The sequence below is a fragment of the Chiroxiphia lanceolata genome, chromosome 13, assembly GCF_009829145.1.
Source record: "Chiroxiphia lanceolata isolate bChiLan1 chromosome 13, bChiLan1.pri, whole genome shotgun sequence".
Classification (NCBI taxonomy): Eukaryota; Metazoa; Chordata; class Aves; order Passeriformes; family Pipridae; genus Chiroxiphia; species Chiroxiphia lanceolata.
Window position 1 is genome coordinate 2712980 of NC_045649.1, and position 18878 is coordinate 2731857.

The window sequence follows — 18878 nt, forward strand, 5'->3', positions numbered from 1 at the left end:
CCGGGATGCGCTGGGGGACACAGAATGTCCCCGAGGCACCGAGCGGGACACGGGCTGCGCACAAGGCTCGTAGTGTCCCAGACAGAGCATCGCCAGGACGGGAGGCGAGCGGGGGGGGCTGTCCCGGCGGGGGCCGCCCTTTGTCGCCGGTCCCCCGGTGCGGGGACATGGCGGGGCCGGGCGGAGGCAGCGGGGCGGGGGCAGCGCGAGGCTCGGCCCGGACCCGCCCGCGGAGGGGCCGTGCCGGGGCCGTGCCGGGGCCGTGCCGGTGCCCGCGGCATGGCGGGGCTGCCCGGTGCCCCGCGCGCCCGGAGCGGCTCCCCGGGCACTGCCCCGGCCCTGGACGGCACCTTCCTGTGCTCGCCCCTCGGGGGGCTGATGGGCACCCAGGCCGTGAGTACCGGGGATGGGACAGGGCGGGAGCGGGGAGGGCGTCACCCGCTTGGATGCTTTTCTTCGCAGCCCTGGTTGGAGGCAGGTCGAGCTCCCTTTGGCTGCCACCCCCACCCCATCCCCAGTGTCCAACCCTACTTAATCCCTAACCCTGAGGCACCGCAGCCCCCCTCTCGTCCTTCCCTCTCTGAAGCCAGAGGAAAATTAGGCTTCTTGTCCTCACACCCTTTGCTGGTTGTAACTCCACGCAGTTCCCATTGCCAGGCATGGCTGATCAGTGTGGGCATTGGGTTGGGGGGATCCCACAGGCAGTGGGTTGGGGGTGTGTGTGAAGCACGGTGACCCCAACTGAGGTGTCCTGGGGTCGCTCATGGGACGCTCTCTCACTCCCTGGGCACTCCCAGCCCTCCAGACTGTCCTCCAGGCTTTGGCAGCTGCTCTCAGATGAGCCCAAGGGTCTTTGCACCAGTCACCCTCCCCATTGCTTCAGCATTGGAGGCGACCACAGAATGAACTCCCGCTGCCGCTCCCTCCTGGCACCTCGGGTGCCACACGAGAGCACACGGGTGGGCGTTCAGCTGTGTGCGGGGCCACGTGTGACCTGCCCTGGGGTCTGCCCACGGTGCTGCCCTGTAGGTTTGCTCATCCTCTCTCCTCGGGGCAGTGCTGGTGGGGCAGCAGTGGGATGTGCCGTTAGAAGCCCCTGTGAAAACAGCTGGACCTGGCTCCAGATTCAAACCCCTGGGCATGGCTGAGCTGGTTGTGACACAGGAACAAACGCTCAGGGAAGGGGGTGGGAAGGATGCTGCTGGGGGTGCCTCTCAGGAGGGCCAGGAAAGAGGAATGGGACCAAAACCAACAGAAGGGACCCTTCAACCCTGCAACTGGTCCCACCTCTCCAGCTCCTTGCTTGGGCTGTACCATTAAACACACTCGCCCATCCACTGAGACCCGCTGCTCCCCAAATCCTCTCTCCTAAGGCCTCCTGCTTTTCTGCCCCAGCAGCTGGAGCAGGGCAGCTCACACATGCCACCTCCCACACCCAGAGGAGCCCCCTAGACATGTTTCTGCCCAGCACATATTTTGTGATCACGAGTGTTAGAAATGGATGTGACAGACAAGGAGGCATTGTCGGGGCAGCCGAGCACCAGGGCGTTGTACGCGGGCAGGACAAAGGCTGTTGTGTTTCTGCTGTGACAATAAGTGGTGCTGGTTTACGCAGGGGCAGAGCAGCTCTCCAGAGAGCCCTTCTGCTCCCCAGCATGCCCCTGCTTCCCTGAAGCGAGGGGGACCCAACTGCTGCTGGTGCTGGTGGACAATGTTCTGTGTTCCACCTGCAGGAACCAGCCCCTGAACACCTTCCCTGTTTCACCCCACAGGTGCTCGGCTTACTGGTGTGGTCTCTCATCGCTGCCACAACGTACCACCTGCACGCGGCCTACGGCTGGGTGATGTTTGTGGCCCTCTTCTGCTGGATACTAACACTCCTTTTCTTCATGACTTACCTCCTGCAGCTTCAGCTGAAGTTTTACGTGATCCCCTGGCCCCTCGTGGTGCGTAGCCGAGAGGGAGTGAGGGAGGGCCCCAAATGGGAAATAGCTTGGGGAGACAGTCTGAGAGGACCAAAGCTTCAAGCTCTTCTGGGCTGACAGAACAAAATCCCCTGCAGTTTGCACAATGACATTCTTTCATTGTGGCCCTCAATTGCTTAGCGAATATTCAAAATGCAGAGTCCTGTGTCAATCCAGAGAGTTAGAGCCAGGTTTTGGTGTTACTGCTGGTGTCAACCAGAAACCTCTCAGCACAACCTGGGGAGCATTTGATGTGACGTTAATCCGATGTTTGTTCCCAGTGTGAGGGGCTGGACCCTTTTCCACTGGTTCTCCTGGGGAACAGGGAGGAATGTGAAACTGAGCCTTTTACTCATCCCTCATCCCGGCATGCACGAGCCCAGGCCTCACCACCTCCTCTTTGCCTCCTCCAGCTGATGATCTACAACGCCGTGGCCACCGTCCTGTACATCAGCGCCTTCGTCACGTGCGCGGCCGCCGTCCAGCCGACGTCCTGGCGGCAGTGGGATTACAACCGCAGAGCCGCGGCCTCCGTAAGTACTGGCGGGCAGGTGAGGGCTGAGGGGCTGGGGCAGCCACCGTGGTCACCCAGGGGGGTGTTCTCCTCTTCCAGTTCTTTGCCTGTGTCACCATGATCATCTACGGGGTGAGCACCTTCTTCAGCTTCCGCGCCTGGAAAGGGCTCGGCAGCAACGCGGCCACCAGCCAAGTGACTGACCACGTGTAACGAGTGGACAGCAAAGGCACCCACGGGCCGCCCTGTGTCAGCTCGTGCCCGGCTCGGTGGCTTGGAGCCTTGTGTGCCACCAGGGCTCACCTTGGGACCAGCCCGTGCTGGCAGCAGTGGTCAGCACTGGGTCACGTGGATGCTGCTCTGTGGTTTCCGATGATGCTTCCAGCTGACGTGCCCACAGCACCGACCGGCGTCGTCACCGACGGCCTCGCTGGAGAACACGGACTCGCTGGAGGCTGCGGCTCCTGCTCATCCTTGAGGGTCACCTGGATCCTTGCTGGAGCAGCTCCACTGAGGGGGCTCAGCCAATGCCGCACGCTCCGATACTAAAATTCACTAAACCAAGCCCAGGCTCCCCTCTCTGCTCATTCACAGCTACAGTGTAAGTAATTGCAATTAACGGGATGCAGAAACGGTGGCAGGGCCGGAAGGTGGAGGCGAAGCGAAGGAAGGAGTCCTAACTGCTCTTGTGTTGATTTCTAACAACTTGAATACAAATTTTATGCTTTAAATAAAATCATTCCTAAATCGAGCACTGGAGTCTGTCATGAGAAGGTTTGTCTTGCGAGAAGGCAGCACGCAGAGCACGGCAGGGACAGCAGAGATGTCACTGCAGAGGTGACTGTCCTTCCCCACTCCATGTGGGTTTTACACCTGGCAATGGAAGGAACAAGCCCACAGGGCTTTAAGCACACACACACTCAGAGCCTGCATCCAAACCACAAGAAAACAAGGGAGGTGCCAAGGCTTTGATCACTCCCTGCTCCCCATTCAGCACTACACCCCCCTCAGAGTTCACCTAATTAACCAGTAAGTCAGTTTTGCCCATTGGTTGCAGGTGGTTTTCAAAAATTAAAAGCAAGTCTGCAAAAGCTCGGGGAACACTGGCAGGATCAGCACCCCAGGAGAGCACAGAACCACTGCTCACCTGTGATGCAGATCACAAATTCAGCACAGAACCACTGCTCACCTGTGATGCAGATCACAAATTCAGCACAGAACCACTGCTCACCTGTGATGCAGATCACAAATTCAGCACAGAACCACTGCTCACCTGTGATGCAGATCACAAATTCACCTTCTGGGCATTTGTCAGAACTAGAAGAGATGCCCAGCCAGGCAGAGCAGCTTTTCCTTTCACGCTCTTCTTGTACAAGCTAATAAAAATAGATTAAATGAGTTCCAAGGCTGGTGCATGGTGAGCTACACTGCAAAACTTACTGCATGCTCTGCACAGGAGCAGTTCCACCGGGTTGTCTGCAGGGGCAGCCGCAGGAAATGGAGCTGCACTGATGGAAGGTGAGCACTGAAAAGGAACCAGACACACGGCATTGGCCCCTGACAGATCTGCCTTTATTTGGTTGTCAGTGAGTAAATCACGGGTCAGGTTTCCACAACTGTGAATATAGAGAGATATATATAAAAATCAGGAACAGTAAGAAAATTAGTAAAAAAATTAAATTAATAAAAATGAACATGGTGGGTCACTACCAAAATCAACAGGTCTAAATAGGAAGTTTACTTACACAGTGCTAAAAGACACCAGTCTCAGCTTTCCAAACCCTGACACATTCCAAGTGTACAGAGCATTTTTCCAATTTCAACTACATCACCAGGCAACTGAGGATGCAGAATCTACATCCCTCTGGGAAGGATGGGACCAAAAAGATTGTGTGCTGTTCTTACAAAGCAGGCAATGGCCAATCAACAGGAATTCTGCCTTGGCATCTTGTCAACTACTTCCCTGCACCCCCTGACTTCTCAGTTAAAACCATGGCCCTGAAAATTTCACACCTTTTCCTGCCTAAGGCCAGGCTGGATGGGTTTGGGCGACCTGGTCCAGTGGAAGGTGTCCCTGCCCACGGCAGGGGCTTGGAACGAGATGATCTCCTGTGAAGCAGTGATGCTGCAAAGAAAGAATAAACTGTTCCCCGTGTTCAGCTGAAACAGGACAAAGAACAATGAGCTTGAGCTGCAACTCAGGCACTTTATATCAGACTGCAAAAGGCTGCCAGCAGCAGCAACAGCTGGGCACTGCCCCAAACTGCCTGGCTTCAAATGTGTCCTGGCAGACACGTTAGGAGGAGTTTGGGCAGAGCTGGGAAGGGAAGGCTACCTCTCTCAGTCTCTTCCATCCACCTTGTAAAAGGGTATAAAACTCCCAGAAAGCTCTGATTTGACCCCCTCTGGATAAGGGCCCCTTGGTCCTGGCGCTCCCCACCACGTGCCCACTGCTCTCAGGGCAGAGCTGAGCCCCCTCCAGCCGTCTCTTGGGAATCTCTCTTGGGAATCACTGCCTTCCACCTCTGAGACTAGAATAGACCTTGCTTAAAATACAACAGAACTCCCTTCAGAATGACTTGTTTAATGGTTTAATGAAGTCACCACTAACGCACTGCTTAAGTCCAGACTTCGACCTTCTTTTTCCTAGAAAGGAAAGAAAAAGAAATCTGTGACTCCAGGATGTTCTGGAATAAGCAGTTTAAAAAATGAAACAGGCAGTGCATACTCTGTTTGTTGCATCAAATCAATATAAAATTACAAGTTATTTGAACATCTGTGATTGAATGTGAACCCAAAGAGATTGTGCAGGAATCCCTGGGGTAAGGGGAAAAACCTCATCCAAAAACCTTTAACACTTTTGTTTATTTCTCCAACCTGCACAGAGACAAGGAGAAAACAAATGAAATAGGCTTAAAAAGCTAATTCTGGACATACTACGGATAAAAAGAAAACTAAAAAAACCCATACTATAGAATCAGAATGGTCAAGGTGGGAAGGGATCTCTGGAGTTCATCTGGTCCAAATCCCGTGCTCAAGCAGGGCCACTCAAGACCATGTCCAAAGACCTGTGGAATATCTCTAAGGATGGAGACCCCACAACTTCCCTAAGCAAGGTGTGCCAGTACTCAGAGACCTTCACAGTGAAAAGGTGTTCCCTTCTGTTCAGTTGGAAATCAATGTTCAAAGATGCAGAAAGTGTGTGTTTCTGAAGAACTGCTCATTCATGTTTTCTAAAAATGAGCTTAAAAAGACACTCAGTGAAGTCATTTTCCTTTTAACTCTGGTACAGCCTTCCATTAAAGGCTGCAGCCTGCTGTAGCAACTTTACCTTTGGTACTCCCAGGGGGAGCTACACAGAACCAACAGCCACTGTGCCAGTGAAAATAAACAGCGTGTGACATACTCACAGCTCTGTATTCCAAGAACATCTCTTTGAAAGCCAGGAAGTCCGTAAATGTGAGAAGCAGATCAAATATATCACCTGGCATTTCATCTTTGCGTTGCCTACAGAGAGAAAACGTTGGGGGGTGAGAAAACTGAGCCAGAAAAATTCGTTATTTTAAAACGGCACGAGGCCAAAAAGGACAAGTAGAACAATATCACTATTTAAACAAGAATGTTATTACGTGTGCATCATAAAGCAAAACTGTGGTCAAGGATTACCATGCAGTATTTCCAATCCAAGTACATTATTATACTGATCTAAATCCAAGACCTAAGAGTATCATATCAGTCCTTGAAGACCTGTAAGTCAACAAAAGTAACACTCAGTAGCATTCCTCTAATTATTTATCTTGAGCACTGAAACTGCCAGACAGTTCCTTGAAAGGTGAGAAAGTTTGGAGAGAGGCACAGATGCCCATCCACAGTCCTTAAGAACAATTACTGACAAACCTTGCTAGAGGATGAAAACATTTTGGAAGAAAGGCTCTGAGCCCCCCTTGTCAGCAAATTTCAACAAGACTTTCCTAGCAGTCAAGGGCTGGGTTTTTGTTTCTGGTTTGGTTGAGGTTTTTTGTTTGTTTTGTATTGTTGTTGTTGGGGTTTTTTAGTTTGTTTTTCTGTTTTCGTTTTATTATTTCTTTAAAAAAAAAATCTCCTTCAAAAGGAACTTAAAGAGGCTGTTCTCTATGTGCACTGTGTGCATCCAGAGTAACTTCCCAATTTAAGGAACATTAAAAATTAAACTGATTCAAGTGTTTTAAGACACTCAGGTCCCAATTACACTTGTATTCCTTATTCAAGGGGCAAACCAGTGATCTTTCAAAAGTGATCTCTTCATGAAGCTGGTTAAGATGAAGTGAACAAATGCAAAAGCTGAACACAAACCAAAGTCTTCTCTGAACACTCTGTACAAGAACTGCAATAAAGGAATTTCATCACGTGACTCTAAAACACCACCAGGCTACTGAAGTGCCTGGAAGAGATAAACAAGACCCAACATTTTAAGGGTTTGGCTTCAAAGTGACAAGAAGTATGAAAACCCTGTAGTGTTCTCATTCTGATTTTTCTTCCTACCCCTTAGAACCCAATATATTTCAGCATCATAATTCTGAAAGAGTAGCAGAACACACTGAAGGCAGAAAAAGTGGTCACTCATTGCCTGCATAAACAATCCTTTTTTTAAATTAAAGAGGAACCATTATCAAAAGGGACAATTGTCAAAACTAAATTTTAATCTAGATTAAAAAAACTGAGAGGCACATAAACCACCCCCCCTCAGCCAAAAGCAAAGCAAGGACTTACTGCAAGGACACCGTGAAAGCGACCATGTCAAACCCACGAATGCGATCAAGCAACTTCTCTTCAATGTATTTCTCTACTAAAGAGATCTGAAAAAAAACCCCAAACAAACCTCCCCTGTAACATCACAGCTCATTTCAGAAGCAGATTTCCAAACAGCATCCTTGCACTGACACCTTATTGACACTCTGCATGATCCTCACTGGGCACAACTGCGGATTCCTCGGCGGGGCATTGCTGGTTCTGTTCTCACACCACCCCTCAGGCAAGAGCTGAGCATGTTTTTGCTGGGGATGTTGGGTGAGAACAAACACTGATATCTGTATCTAGTAATTATGTCCTATTTTTAACTCATTTAATGGTATTGACAAGTAGACTGGTCTAGTTTCTTAATCGTGCTTTGCATGAAGAATACGACTGAAGTGTTCAAAACAGGAAATAATACAACTGGGAAAGAAGAAACTTGGTTTGCTCACATGTTAAAAACACATCACTTACTACTGCAATAGGATAAATTTCTATTCAAGAGTTACACAACTTCCAAAAACATCCCTAGAAAACAAGAAGAAAACACCCTTCCTGTTAGCAGATCGTGGCTGTGCTTCTGAAGGAGACAGCAGGCACAGTGCTGGATCTGCTCCATGGAAGCCAAGTATTTTATATAGGGGGGGGACTAAATAAAAATAAAAAAGCAGTACATATGAAAAATAGGAAAAGGTGTCTTACATATTCATTAAAAATGTCAGTATAGATGAGCTTATTTTCTTCTGAGTCATCAAACTCCTGGTAGTGCTTCTCCAGAAAAGACCTCTGTATTAACTGGAAATCGTCATCTGGGCCACAACAAAAAATGCATCATGCAGTTATGAGTTTAGTCATTCTTTCTGAAACACAAAACCCCACATTCACTGCTCCTCTGCCTCACACCAGCACTGCAGCTGCTGCTGGGCCACCACCTCTGCCCCATCTGTGAGGGGACACAGGCTGCTGGTGGAGTGTTAGCAAAACAGTCCTCTTGCTCTGTGTTTGTTAATAAAAGTTGTTTATTCTGAACCCCTTTTTGTTCTGGCTCCCAAGCCAGCAAAACACCTGTATTTTTTCTTAAGTGGATACCTCTTCCCTACAAGAATTCAAAGTAAGTTTTCTTTCTCCTTGAATTTAAAAATATTAGTGAAAATCACAGATTAATTTTAAATTGATGAAGATTTTTTTTTTTCCAGTTGTGGAAGGAAACAAGAATAAAAATGAACATGGTAGTTCACTACCAAATTACACAGAACAGGTCTAAACAGGAAGTTTACTTACACAGTGCTAAAAGACACCAGTCTCAGCTTTCCAAACCCTGATACATTCTATGTGTACAGAGCATTTCTCCAATTTCAACTACATCACCAGGCAACTGAGGATGCAGAATCTACATCCCTCTGGGAAGGATGGGACCAAAAAGATTGTGTGCTGTTCTTACAAAGCAGGCAATGGCCAATCAACAGGAATTCTGCCTTGGCATCTTGTCAACTACTTCCCTGCACCCCCTGACTTCTCAGTTAAAACCATGGTCCTGAAAATTTCACACCTTTTCCTGCCTAAGGCCAGGCTGGATGGGTTTGGGCGACCTGGTCTAGTGGAAGGTGTCCCTGCCCACGGCAGGGGCTTGGAACTGAAAGATCTTTAAGGTCCCTTCCAACCCGTCCCATTCTGTGATTCTCATGACCAGCTCTGTATTTTGAGGTTGGCTGCAATATGTTCAGCACCCATGCTGTTGTCTGTAACTAGCTGCAGCCCTTACCCATGATGATATCTTCCAGATAGCCAACAACTATATCAAACTCCTCATTAGAGGGGGTGGAGCTGAAAGCAAAGAAAGACAGGATATATAAATACGTATTTCAACCCCAGCAGAAGTTAAAGTCAAAATTAAAAAGTGTTAACGAAAGCCTAAGCACAAATAAACCCGTTAATTACAAGATAACTGAATAACTTCCTAGTTTCAACCTACAAAATAATCCATGACACTGATGAGAAGGCTGCTCCATGGAGATTCTCATCAGGCCTCTACTATAGTTCCTCCCAGTAAGGTGCCTAATTGAAAAAAAGAATAAATGTTGTTTTACTGGCATTACTGTCAAGGTAATTCTAGTTCTGGTGCAGAAGGATGTAAAGAGTGTAATTAGAACAGCAAATTAAGCCTTTTCCAACCCACAAATCCCAGCTGCTACCACAGTTTTCCTTATGTTCCCTTTCCTGCATTAACTGTACATGGTGATCACAGAACTCTAGACACTCTAGAGAATATTCTGAAATACTTGGTCTTGTGGAACCACTTAAACTGAAATGTGTAAGAAAGTTTTACGTAACTGAAGAAAATTAAATATTTTCCTTATGCAAGAAACATCCTTATGTGCTCCAAATAAATGGGATAATCTCCTAAGGTTATTCTATTATTAGCAAGTATTGAACACCATTATGGATTTAAAGTAATCCAGGAAAGAAACCTCTGGGACCAACATCAGGACACTGGATCCCTCTGCTAAATCTATTATTGTGCAGCTTGTTCAGACACAGTAAATAATCCACCAGATCTCTCTGGCATTCACAGTTCATCTTTAGTGGAGGATGAACTCTTCCTATATTCTCCAGAAGATGAAAGACAAGCTTTTCTCACACATGAGGAAAACAAGTCTCAAGGGAAAAATTAGCCTTGATCAGCGAAAGCACCATTTAAATTCAATTAAATGTCTCCTTCTCTTTCAAATGTCTCTTTAGCAAACAGAGCAGAACAGCCCTTCAGACTAAGTTTTAAAAAGCTCATTATTTTGGTATTAGGTAACACTCCAGTGAAATTAATCCAACAGCAGTTTAACCAACAGTTTACCCCTAATGAGCCACTGGGCTCACTCTGACCAGGAAAAATTAAAGAGAGATTTAATTTGAAAGGGCGTCTGATCACCAAGTGATGTCCCGGCAACATTCCTGATCCGTGAAGCCTCGGGAGACGAGTGAAGCCAAGGCAAGGCCTGGAAGAGCCCGCGAGAGGGCGGCACAGGGCCGGGAGAGGGGCTGGCCCAGGGCTGGGAAAGGGGCTGGCACAGCCCGGGCCGAGGGGACACACCTGAGCACCTCACCTGGGCTGCAGGTCACGGGCTCAGCGCTCCCCTTGGCATGCAAGGGCAGGACACTTTGCTGTGGATAATTTCCACTATTTGTCCTCCCTCCAAATAAATGCCACTACTAGTTTTATCCTAACAGCAACAGAAAAAATATGAATTTAACCCTGGCTTAAGTCTGTAAGTCAAGTAATGGAATTTTAACTGCTCCAGAAGACACTTATTCCATCTCTTTATACAACACACATACATCCAGACACCTGCAGAGACACGGGCTCAGCAATCCTGCGGTTTAAGCCCCTGTCACCTCGTAATGCCAAGCACAGCATCTAGATCAGCACACATCTTAGCATTCCCCAGTGTGAAATTTGGTTGAGGACACCTGTAAAAGGTCCCAGGATTTATAAGGAGCACACTCAAACACAGAGGGACAGTCTGTCCTCAGAACCCGCGACACAAGACGACAAATGCTCTTGAAAAGGAGAAATTTTGGATTTCAAATCAACACCCCAAAAAATAATTTCCAGCCTTCCAGTGCTTGTTTTGTTCCCTCAGCCAGGGCTGCCTGGTGCTATGCTGACAGCAGTGATATTTAGTTTGACTTCACCTAAACTCTGCACTGATGTTATTCCCTCCTGAAGCTTTGCATTCTTCACCTTTGTTCTCCTAAGAGGCAGAATCTGCTAATCATTGTGGTGTAAATTCATTCGGGTAATTAGATTCCTATTAAGATATTTTAATTAGCAATTAGTTTCTTGAAAATCTGACACAGAATGTAGCATACTCACGTGGCTACACCCAAGTTTTCTCCATCAGCAGTCTCCATCGTTCCTGCCTAACCAGACTGGAAGAGATAATCTGTATGTTGCTGCTCTTAGTAGTTATTTCTTCTTTTTGGACAAAGTGCTAAGGAATAACATGTGACTTTGCATTAATACAAATTCAACTGTTAAACTATCACACACTTCCCAAAGAGCAGGAGAGAATTTTTAATTATTAAACACAGGAATTCTGAAATCCTGTTCTTCCGAAGCTAAGGCTACTTCTTTTCTGTAATAACCCAAATTCTCTAGGGACTATCTCTACCTACCCAGAGAACAGGCTCAAACCTGCACAGACCTGCAGTCAGCCCTTGGAAAGGGGTTTTGGGTCACCTCTGCATGTCTTCTGCTGAGACATCTATGACTGACCATTATAGCAACGAAGCCCAGTGAAGATGCCACCCTGCTCCAGAGTGTCCCAGACCAGGCTCTGGACAGAGATCCCAGGGGCTCTGTCCGGCGCCGGGCTGTGTCCCCCCGTGCCCTGGGCGGAGAGCAGGGGGTGATCCATCACCCGGGACAGGGCACAGAGCGCCCGGTACCGGGGACGATGGGGACGCCTCTGCTCCCGCCGCCCTGGCCGGGCTGTACCCACCGCCGGCCTCCGGAGCAGCCCCGGGGCATCACCCCAGGGACCAGCGCGTCCCTCGCCCCCCTCCTCAGTCCCGGCTCCTGGGGAGGGGAGAAGCCCCCCTGCCCTCTCCCTCCCCTGGCACCCGCCTCACCCCCCACCTCCAAGTCACCCAGGCGGGTGGGCCGTCACCCTCCCTCCCCAGAAAGCGACCCGCCCGTGTCAAGCCCCCCCGCTCTCGGATCCACGGCCCCGTGTCAGCCCTCCCGTTCCCGAGCCCACAGCCCCGCCTCAGCTCCCGCTCTCCCCACACCCCGTCCCGCTGTCCCGCCCGCACCCACCGCCCCTCACGGCCGGCGCGGCGCCCCCTCCCCTCGCGCCGTCTCCTGGGGAACGCGCCCTTCCGCCCCGCCCGCAGCCAATGGCGGCGCGGCCCCGCCGGCGCAGGGCCCGCCCCCAGCCCGCCCGCCCAATCAGGGCGCGCCGGGGGTCGCGCGGGGAGGCGGTGCCGCCGCCATGGCGGGCTGGGAACGCGTCCTGAGGGGGGAAACGGAAAGAAAACAAATAACGCTGTTAATTGTTAAATTGTTAATTGTTAAGTTAACCCGCTGGTAGAGCGGGTCGCCCCTCGCAGGGACAGCGCCCAGCCCGCCCCCAGGCGCTGCAGCACAGCGACCCGTGGGGTGACCTGAGCCCCCCACCTGCACCACGCCGGCCGTGCCCTTCGCCCCCCTCAGGGACGCGAGCTCCTGCTGCCACCGGCACCGAAACACTTAACGCAGCTCTCAACAGAAGGAAGTAAAGAACAACAAACAGCCTTCAAGATGTTTTTTATTGTAGAATGGACAACTTTGCTACAATTCGTTTCCCCTTCTGAGGGCCTGTGGAGTCACTGCCGCCTCCCATCCCCGTCCCCAGGGAGTATCAAGCTTGACTAAAGATGCCCCCGGCGCGGATGGCGGTAGAAAGCCAGTCAAAGTGTACAGTCTTTCCCTTTGTGAAATGAACAGGACAGTTCTCTGCAACACAGCTCCCCCTCCTCTGCCACCGTTGGCTTCCTCTGCCCAGCACCAGCTGCACGGAAGACGGTCTGGGGCAAAATTTTCAAAGCATTAACATGTTTTCGATAAACACAGGCACTTAGTCCCATGTCCACAAAGGCAGCGAGGCTCAAAGGCCACCCCCATTTCAAGAGGACAGCAGATGCCTCGAAGCCATTGTGGACCTGGGCCTTAAGAGCTTAATCTCATACAGCAGTTGATACGAATTAGGAGTCCTAGGCACTTCTGAAAATTTTACCTCAGTTAATCCTGGCCAGGGAAACCAAAGCCCTGAAGTTACTAGAATCTATTAAGGCAGAGTTCAAAATGGTTCTGTCCCACTTCTCCCCTAAAGTACAGTTTCTGTCTTTGTACCTTAGGGATAAAAACCAATCATTGCATTTGGAAGCACTTGAAGTGATTCTGAAATACTGACACCCTCGTGGCAGTGATGGTGGTCACGTTTGCTCATTGAGCACCGAGCAGGAAGGGACTCAGCCCTGACTGGACACGTGGATTACAGCAAAACATTGCAAAGTACAGTCAGTGAGGAAATGAGGTCCCTGTGGCAGATTTGCCAGTCTGACTTTAATCCATCCAAGGTGGAAGAGAATTCACACTTTAGCAAAAACACTAACCAGCACACCACTTCTGGATTCAGTCTGTATTTGGACAAAAGTCAACAAGAAAACGATGGACAGAACTTTCCTAATTCACACATCTCTGGATGAAGTTCAGCACCCTTGAGTTAGCAAAGGCAGAAGGTGAAAGAAGTTGCTGGAGAGCTGGATCCTGTGACCTGTGTGCAGAGCTCAGGTCAGTAGGAAGCCAGAATGCTCAGCAGGAAGAAGCCTCAGCTCTGCTTTGTTAATATTTGATAGTACAATAAAGATAATAAATGACTTTAAAAATAAGCTACATTGCAGCATGAGAATTCACAACAGCTTCTGCTGTTGAATTGCTGCCAAGAAGTGGGATGGTTTTGCTGTGAGTTGTGTGTGAATTAGTAAAGTTCCACTTCACAGACAGACAATTTAAAATAATAATAATAAAAAAAAAAAATCAAACTGTGCAAGTCTTGGAAGAGACCGAGTCATATCCTCAGTTGGTGCAAAATAAGCAGAACTCCACTGATTTTTGTGCTACTTCACTGACCCCAGCTGTGAACCCTGATTCCTTGTAGAAACCTAGTAAACCAGTCAAGAGCTGCCTGCTGAAATGCATCCTTAACATACAAACATCACAAATGTGTAATTAAAGTGGAGCAGAGCTTCCCACTGTATGATCCCTACCAAAAATAAGAAGTGTGGCCCCAAACCTGCTCAGAGCAGGACTGACACGTGGCAAGCAAGGTGCATTTTTAAGGAGTTACAGAATAAGACTGAAATTGGTACCCAAATAACCTTTTTTAAATAAACTGGCCCCAAATTAAGATATATTCACTTTGGAAAAATTGAGCTAACTTTCAAAAACAACACTGATTAAAAAAGATGTTCAATGATACCTTAAAAAATACCCAGAATATCAAATTAATTCCAGTCCAGCATTATAATTAGTTAAGAATACCTCCTGAAAATTATAACCTCACAAAAAAAGTGGGTACTGAAGTTAAAAGCATCAGAAACATTATGTACTTGAAAATACCACCGATCTTTTAACATTTAAAAACAAATCAGAACATTCTTTGGAATCACCAAGTTATTAAAACCTGTGAGTTTCTCTACAGTCTCCACACTGTCTTTTCAAATGAGTCTGTGTACAGATTCAGTCTCTGAGCAGTTCAATATCCACTGTTGGAAAACAGAGTCTCTGACCAGCAGGAGGCTACATTAAACAGGAAAACATTGGCATTCTCTTTTTAGTACTGACTTCTGCCAAAAATAGAGACTTTCGAGCACAAGACAGCACGGCCCTGTTTTAGGAGATACTCATTTTCTCTTCTTTTCTAAAATGCATTGTACGTGTACTTCCAGTGCAAACTTTTTCAGCACTTGTGACAGGCGAGAAGGGGGAAGAAGAGACACTCCCCTCTGCTCTTGAGAGAAACCACCAGCCATAGCACGCTGACCTAGCAGCTCTCCTTACTGCTGAAACCAGCTCCCATTGCTGGCAGCTGGAAATAGCTTATTAAAGATTTCGCTTTTAAGATAAACAGATTAACAGGTTAGCATGAAATCTGGCCGTGGCTATGGTTCTATGTGCATAAAGACTGGTTAGAGATGCTTTCCCCTTTCAGTATTGGTTGGTGTTCATTGAAAACAAGTCTGTGGCATTTCTCCACGTGTGTCATGAAATGTGAGAGATCTGTCTGACTCGGGTTTGTATTTCCTGTCGACACAAAGGGCAGGTCTCCAGTTGCAAGGCACACTCCATGCACAGGTCACTGAAGGAGAAGAAAAAGAGAGAGTCAGTTAAAGCCTGCACTTACAGCATGAAGAACTAAACAACAACAGAATAATATACAAGCACTAAGCAGTTTAGTCAGCCTGCCAGAGACACACAGCCAAGTTAAGTATTTCAGTGTGGAAACTGGATATTGCAAGTCAGGTGTTGGGGATCTGTCTGCAGGCTTTGAGAGGAGCTCCTGCTGCTCAGCATCTCCCAGACCTGCAGCTGGTCAGGATCACACTTGCCTGGGTTCATTAATCTCAGCACTCACTCTGGTCCGGAGAGCAGCAGCCCCAGTGCCCTGCAGGAAGCTTCTCCACCTTCTGACATACACATCAGGCACATCTCTTTTTAACCTTCCAGCATTTAGACCCATGGCAAGAATCCTTCCATGAGTGCTCTAAAAACCCTAAGGAACTGGACTTAACTGGATTAATTTCCTGCTTGAAGGCAGGAAAGTGCTATTATGGTATAACTCATACTGCTGTCCCATTTTTAGCTTTTAGAGGATTTTGTGACTTGAGACAATCCATTTGTTGAACATTCGATGACTATTTGAGTATATTATGAATATTCTGCTCTCCTCACGTGATCTGGATTTCACAGCATCTCTACCAAGCACTAATCAGAAAAGCCTTTGACACCAGGGAATTAAGACTTGGTAGCTCAGGGGTAGCACACCTACACTGTAGCCACAGTACTTCCCCAAACACACACAAAATTAGGGATTACATCTGCTCAGGTCTAGGGTGAGGGAAATGGTGGGAATACTATGCTTAACTCTACTTGTCACATCCTTAAAAGAAGGGGAGGTTATTTCCTTTATGCTAGGGAGTCAATCAAGATAAGATGAATGTCACACACACATTTTCCCATTTCTTTGGGTTTGGGTTGTTTTTAAGGTTTTACCTGTGTCCACACGGCCTGAGTTCTGTGTCTGCTACCTCATCACAGCAAAGTGTGCAGCAGTTCTCTCGGATGCTCACTTGCTTCAACAAAGCCAGGCGCCTGTGTCTGAGGACAGAGAGAGAGAGAAACCCCCCCAAATTAGTTTGAATCAAAGCAATAGATTCAAAACTATTCCAAGTATTGCATCAAGGCCAACAAAACACTTGCCTGTGCTACATCACACTGCTGATAAACATCGATCACCACTTCCCACCAAAAAAGGCTGAACACCCCCAGAGATGTGCAAAACACTCTGATTCCCTATTCTGGTCTGTCAGGAAGGGACAAAGAGAAATAATTCTTCTAGTTACCACAGCTGAACACTTAAAAAAAAAATTGTTCTTGTACAATTTATGTACAAGGAAAAGTACATTGTCCTGGGTAATTTTAGGACTTCAGAAAAAAAAACCCCAATAAACCTCACAAACCCATGTATCAAAAAAATTCAGAAACCCTACAATGCTCTAACAAAGTTCAGAAGAATAAAAATTGAAAATAAAATCAACAGCCCGGTATGACAACAGCCACAAGGGAGAGTAAACATAAAAATCTCCCATTTGATGAAATAAGACATTTCACATTTTAGTTGCACTAAATTCAGCACAACTCAACATGAGTTTATGTTGAATCCTGTGATGGATAATTAGGGTCAACTCATACGGGCCCTTGCCTTATTTCCTATCACTTTTAAGATGATCAAAGCTATCTTTTTTAGGATTGGCTTATTGTTTCCAAGCAGTGCAGGCTGTAGGGGAGGGATGATCTTTGTTTACACAAAGAACAGCAGTGTCCAACCTTGAATGGAGCCTTTCAGTGCTATTGCATATTAAATAGTCTGTAACACAGGAGCCAAGTTTTACCAGTCAGGCATCAACAGGAAACCAGTTTCCCCCAGTTTGTTTCTCATCTTTTGGCCCAACTGTGCAGCAGCTCCCACAGGTAGTGTTTGAACACTGCAAGAGCAGTGCCAGGACAACAATAACAACCACATCTGATCAACAGCGAGGAACTGCACAGCCCCATCTAGCATGGGACACCACTGAGACAGAAGAACATTTAATCTGAAAAGAGGGAGGAACAAAATTGTACCTAAGAGATCATCTGAAGGATTAAATCAGACTCTCACTTAAAGCACCTGCAGTCACAAGCAGGAGTAATTTACTCTGGCTGTATGTCAGCACAAAATGGGCTCGGGAGTTGCCTTTTGATTTTCTCTGTATAAATACAATATCCCAAACCTCCAACTTTGCCAATCTGTGACTCCAATCCAGGAGTATTTGTTTTATTTTCTTTCTAAACACTAAGATACTGAAGTACCCCAAGTGCACTTGATTGAAGAGCTTGATAATTCAAAACCAGTCTCCAAATTTCACTACCAGCCAGGGGTACCCCCTCCAACAGCTCCCACTTAATTAGTTGCAACCTAAGATTATTTCAACCACATACATCAGCACCAGTCCAAGAGCCATCTTCAGTCAGGAAATCCAGGGTACACCACATCCCAGATTACACTGTATACTGTTACTGTTTGTGTTCCAGGAAGTTATTTTATGACTAATAACTGAAACCAGACAAAACCCAGGCGATTTATTAGTTTTCATTCCTGCCAGAAATTTGTTAAAGAAAAATGTACCCAAACCCGTTTCTATCTGACTTGGTTTATATTTAGATGGGAAAACAGTTCTAAATTTGAATGACCTTTGTCAGTACTATCATTCATAAGCAGGGAAATTTTGATCTGGATCAAAAAAGAAGGAAAAATTAAAAACTTATAATCATTCAGTACCTCCATGCTGCCAAATCACAAATTAGGTCAATTTTAAATATGACATATTTTTTTAATTAAGACTATACCTCCTCAACCAAGCTCATCCTTCTTAGATGGCAGGAGATACTTTTACTAAAAACAGCTTACTGTGTGGTACTAATTAATTTTAATTTAGCTTAATATTAAAAAAAAATAAATTTTAATTTCATGGATTTTGGTTGCACATCTCCTGCCCTACTCATGAAATTGCACTGGAGCCTGTTGTCTCATCCTTTGAGGAAAGGGACCCATGGAAGCATGACCCCATAAAAAATTAACTTTGCTTTGTACAACACAAGAAGAAGTGAAGTATTTTATTTCTCTGCATGCCAACACACAAAACTAAACAGGAGGATTACCTGGGCAAAATGATTTTCTCTTCTGCTGTCAGAAAGGCATAATCATTGAAGGTACTAAACTTCATTGATGGTGGGTACTTGAAGGGTTTTGCCCCGAAGTTGAACTCACATTGCTGATAGGACATGAAACTAGCTGCAGCAAAAAAGCCAGACCTGCAACGTGATGAACAGGTATTTTAGAACAACTTAAATAACAGTAGAGCTTTCCAGACATGTTACTACTATTACCATACAAAAATACACCCTGAGACAAAGAGACAAGTTCCTTCAATACCAGAGTTTTGCAGCTAACTGGGAGAACATCCAGTTTTGGCTGCACATACCTTGTTTGGTTCTCAACTGCTGAATTTATCTGAGTTTCCTACTGACTCAGCCCATAAAGGCTGCCTATTCCACAACCAGGATTAGTCACACTTACACTAGGAGCAGATACATATATATATGAATTCCTACAACCTCCTTGCACTGATCAGCTCAGGTATCTCCTTCAGAAGTGGAAAAAAGTATTTTTCTTCCAAACAACTGCTGTTGGCAGAGCTGTGAGGAGCAGTACCAGTGCAAGGGACACCTCCACGGTCTCTGTTCCTTCAGGTTTATCTGAGCAGGCACAAAGCTG

The 18878-nt window shown here is 47.0% G+C and overlaps 3 protein-coding genes across 6 annotated transcripts in view; 1 reads left to right on the plus strand and 2 right to left on the minus strand.

Annotated features, from left to right (window-relative positions):
* Positions 1-270: 270 nt before the first annotated feature.
* Positions 271-3229, plus strand: PLLP (plasmolipin). Its single transcript, XM_032701559.1, has 4 exons — positions 271-393; positions 1773-1946; positions 2378-2497; positions 2578-3229. The coding sequence occupies exons 1-4, from the start codon at positions 280-282 to the stop codon at positions 2689-2691; spliced, it is 522 nt and encodes a 173-aa protein (XP_032557450.1). The 5' UTR covers positions 271-279; the 3' UTR covers positions 2692-3229.
* Positions 3230-4028: 799 nt separating this feature from the next.
* ARL2BP (ADP ribosylation factor like GTPase 2 binding protein) lies at positions 4029-12148 on the minus strand. 2 transcript variants are annotated; one of them, XM_032701560.1, is made up of 7 exons: positions 12062-12148; positions 11117-11234; positions 9011-9072; positions 7951-8057; positions 7228-7313; positions 5889-5985; positions 4029-5124 (listed from the first exon to the last, which is right to left on the minus strand). In XM_032701560.1, exons 2-7 carry the CDS (start codon positions 11152-11154, stop codon positions 5062-5064), a joined length of 453 nt encoding a protein of 150 aa, XP_032557451.1. In that variant the 5' UTR covers positions 11155-11234; positions 12062-12148; the 3' UTR covers positions 4029-5061. The 2 variants fall into 2 exon arrangements, with proteins under 2 accessions (XP_032557451.1, XP_032557452.1); XM_032701561.1 differs by having other exon boundaries at positions 11117-11231; positions 12062-12131.
* A 1181-nt stretch (positions 12149-13329) lies between these two features.
* The window catches only part of RSPRY1 (ring finger and SPRY domain containing 1), a 37169-nt gene continuing 31620 nt past the window's right edge, over positions 13330-18878 (minus strand). For all 3 annotated transcript variants that reach the window (XM_032701562.1, XM_032701564.1, XM_032701563.1), the window contains 3 exons: positions 18263-18415; positions 16058-16162; positions 13330-15143 (listed from right to left, as the gene is read on the minus strand). In XM_032701562.1, the coding sequence (XP_032557453.1) occupies positions 15047-15143; positions 16058-16162; positions 18263-18415 (355 nt within the window). In that variant the 3' untranslated portion in view covers positions 13330-15046. The remainder of the gene's footprint in view (positions 15144-16057; positions 16163-18262; positions 18416-18878) is intronic.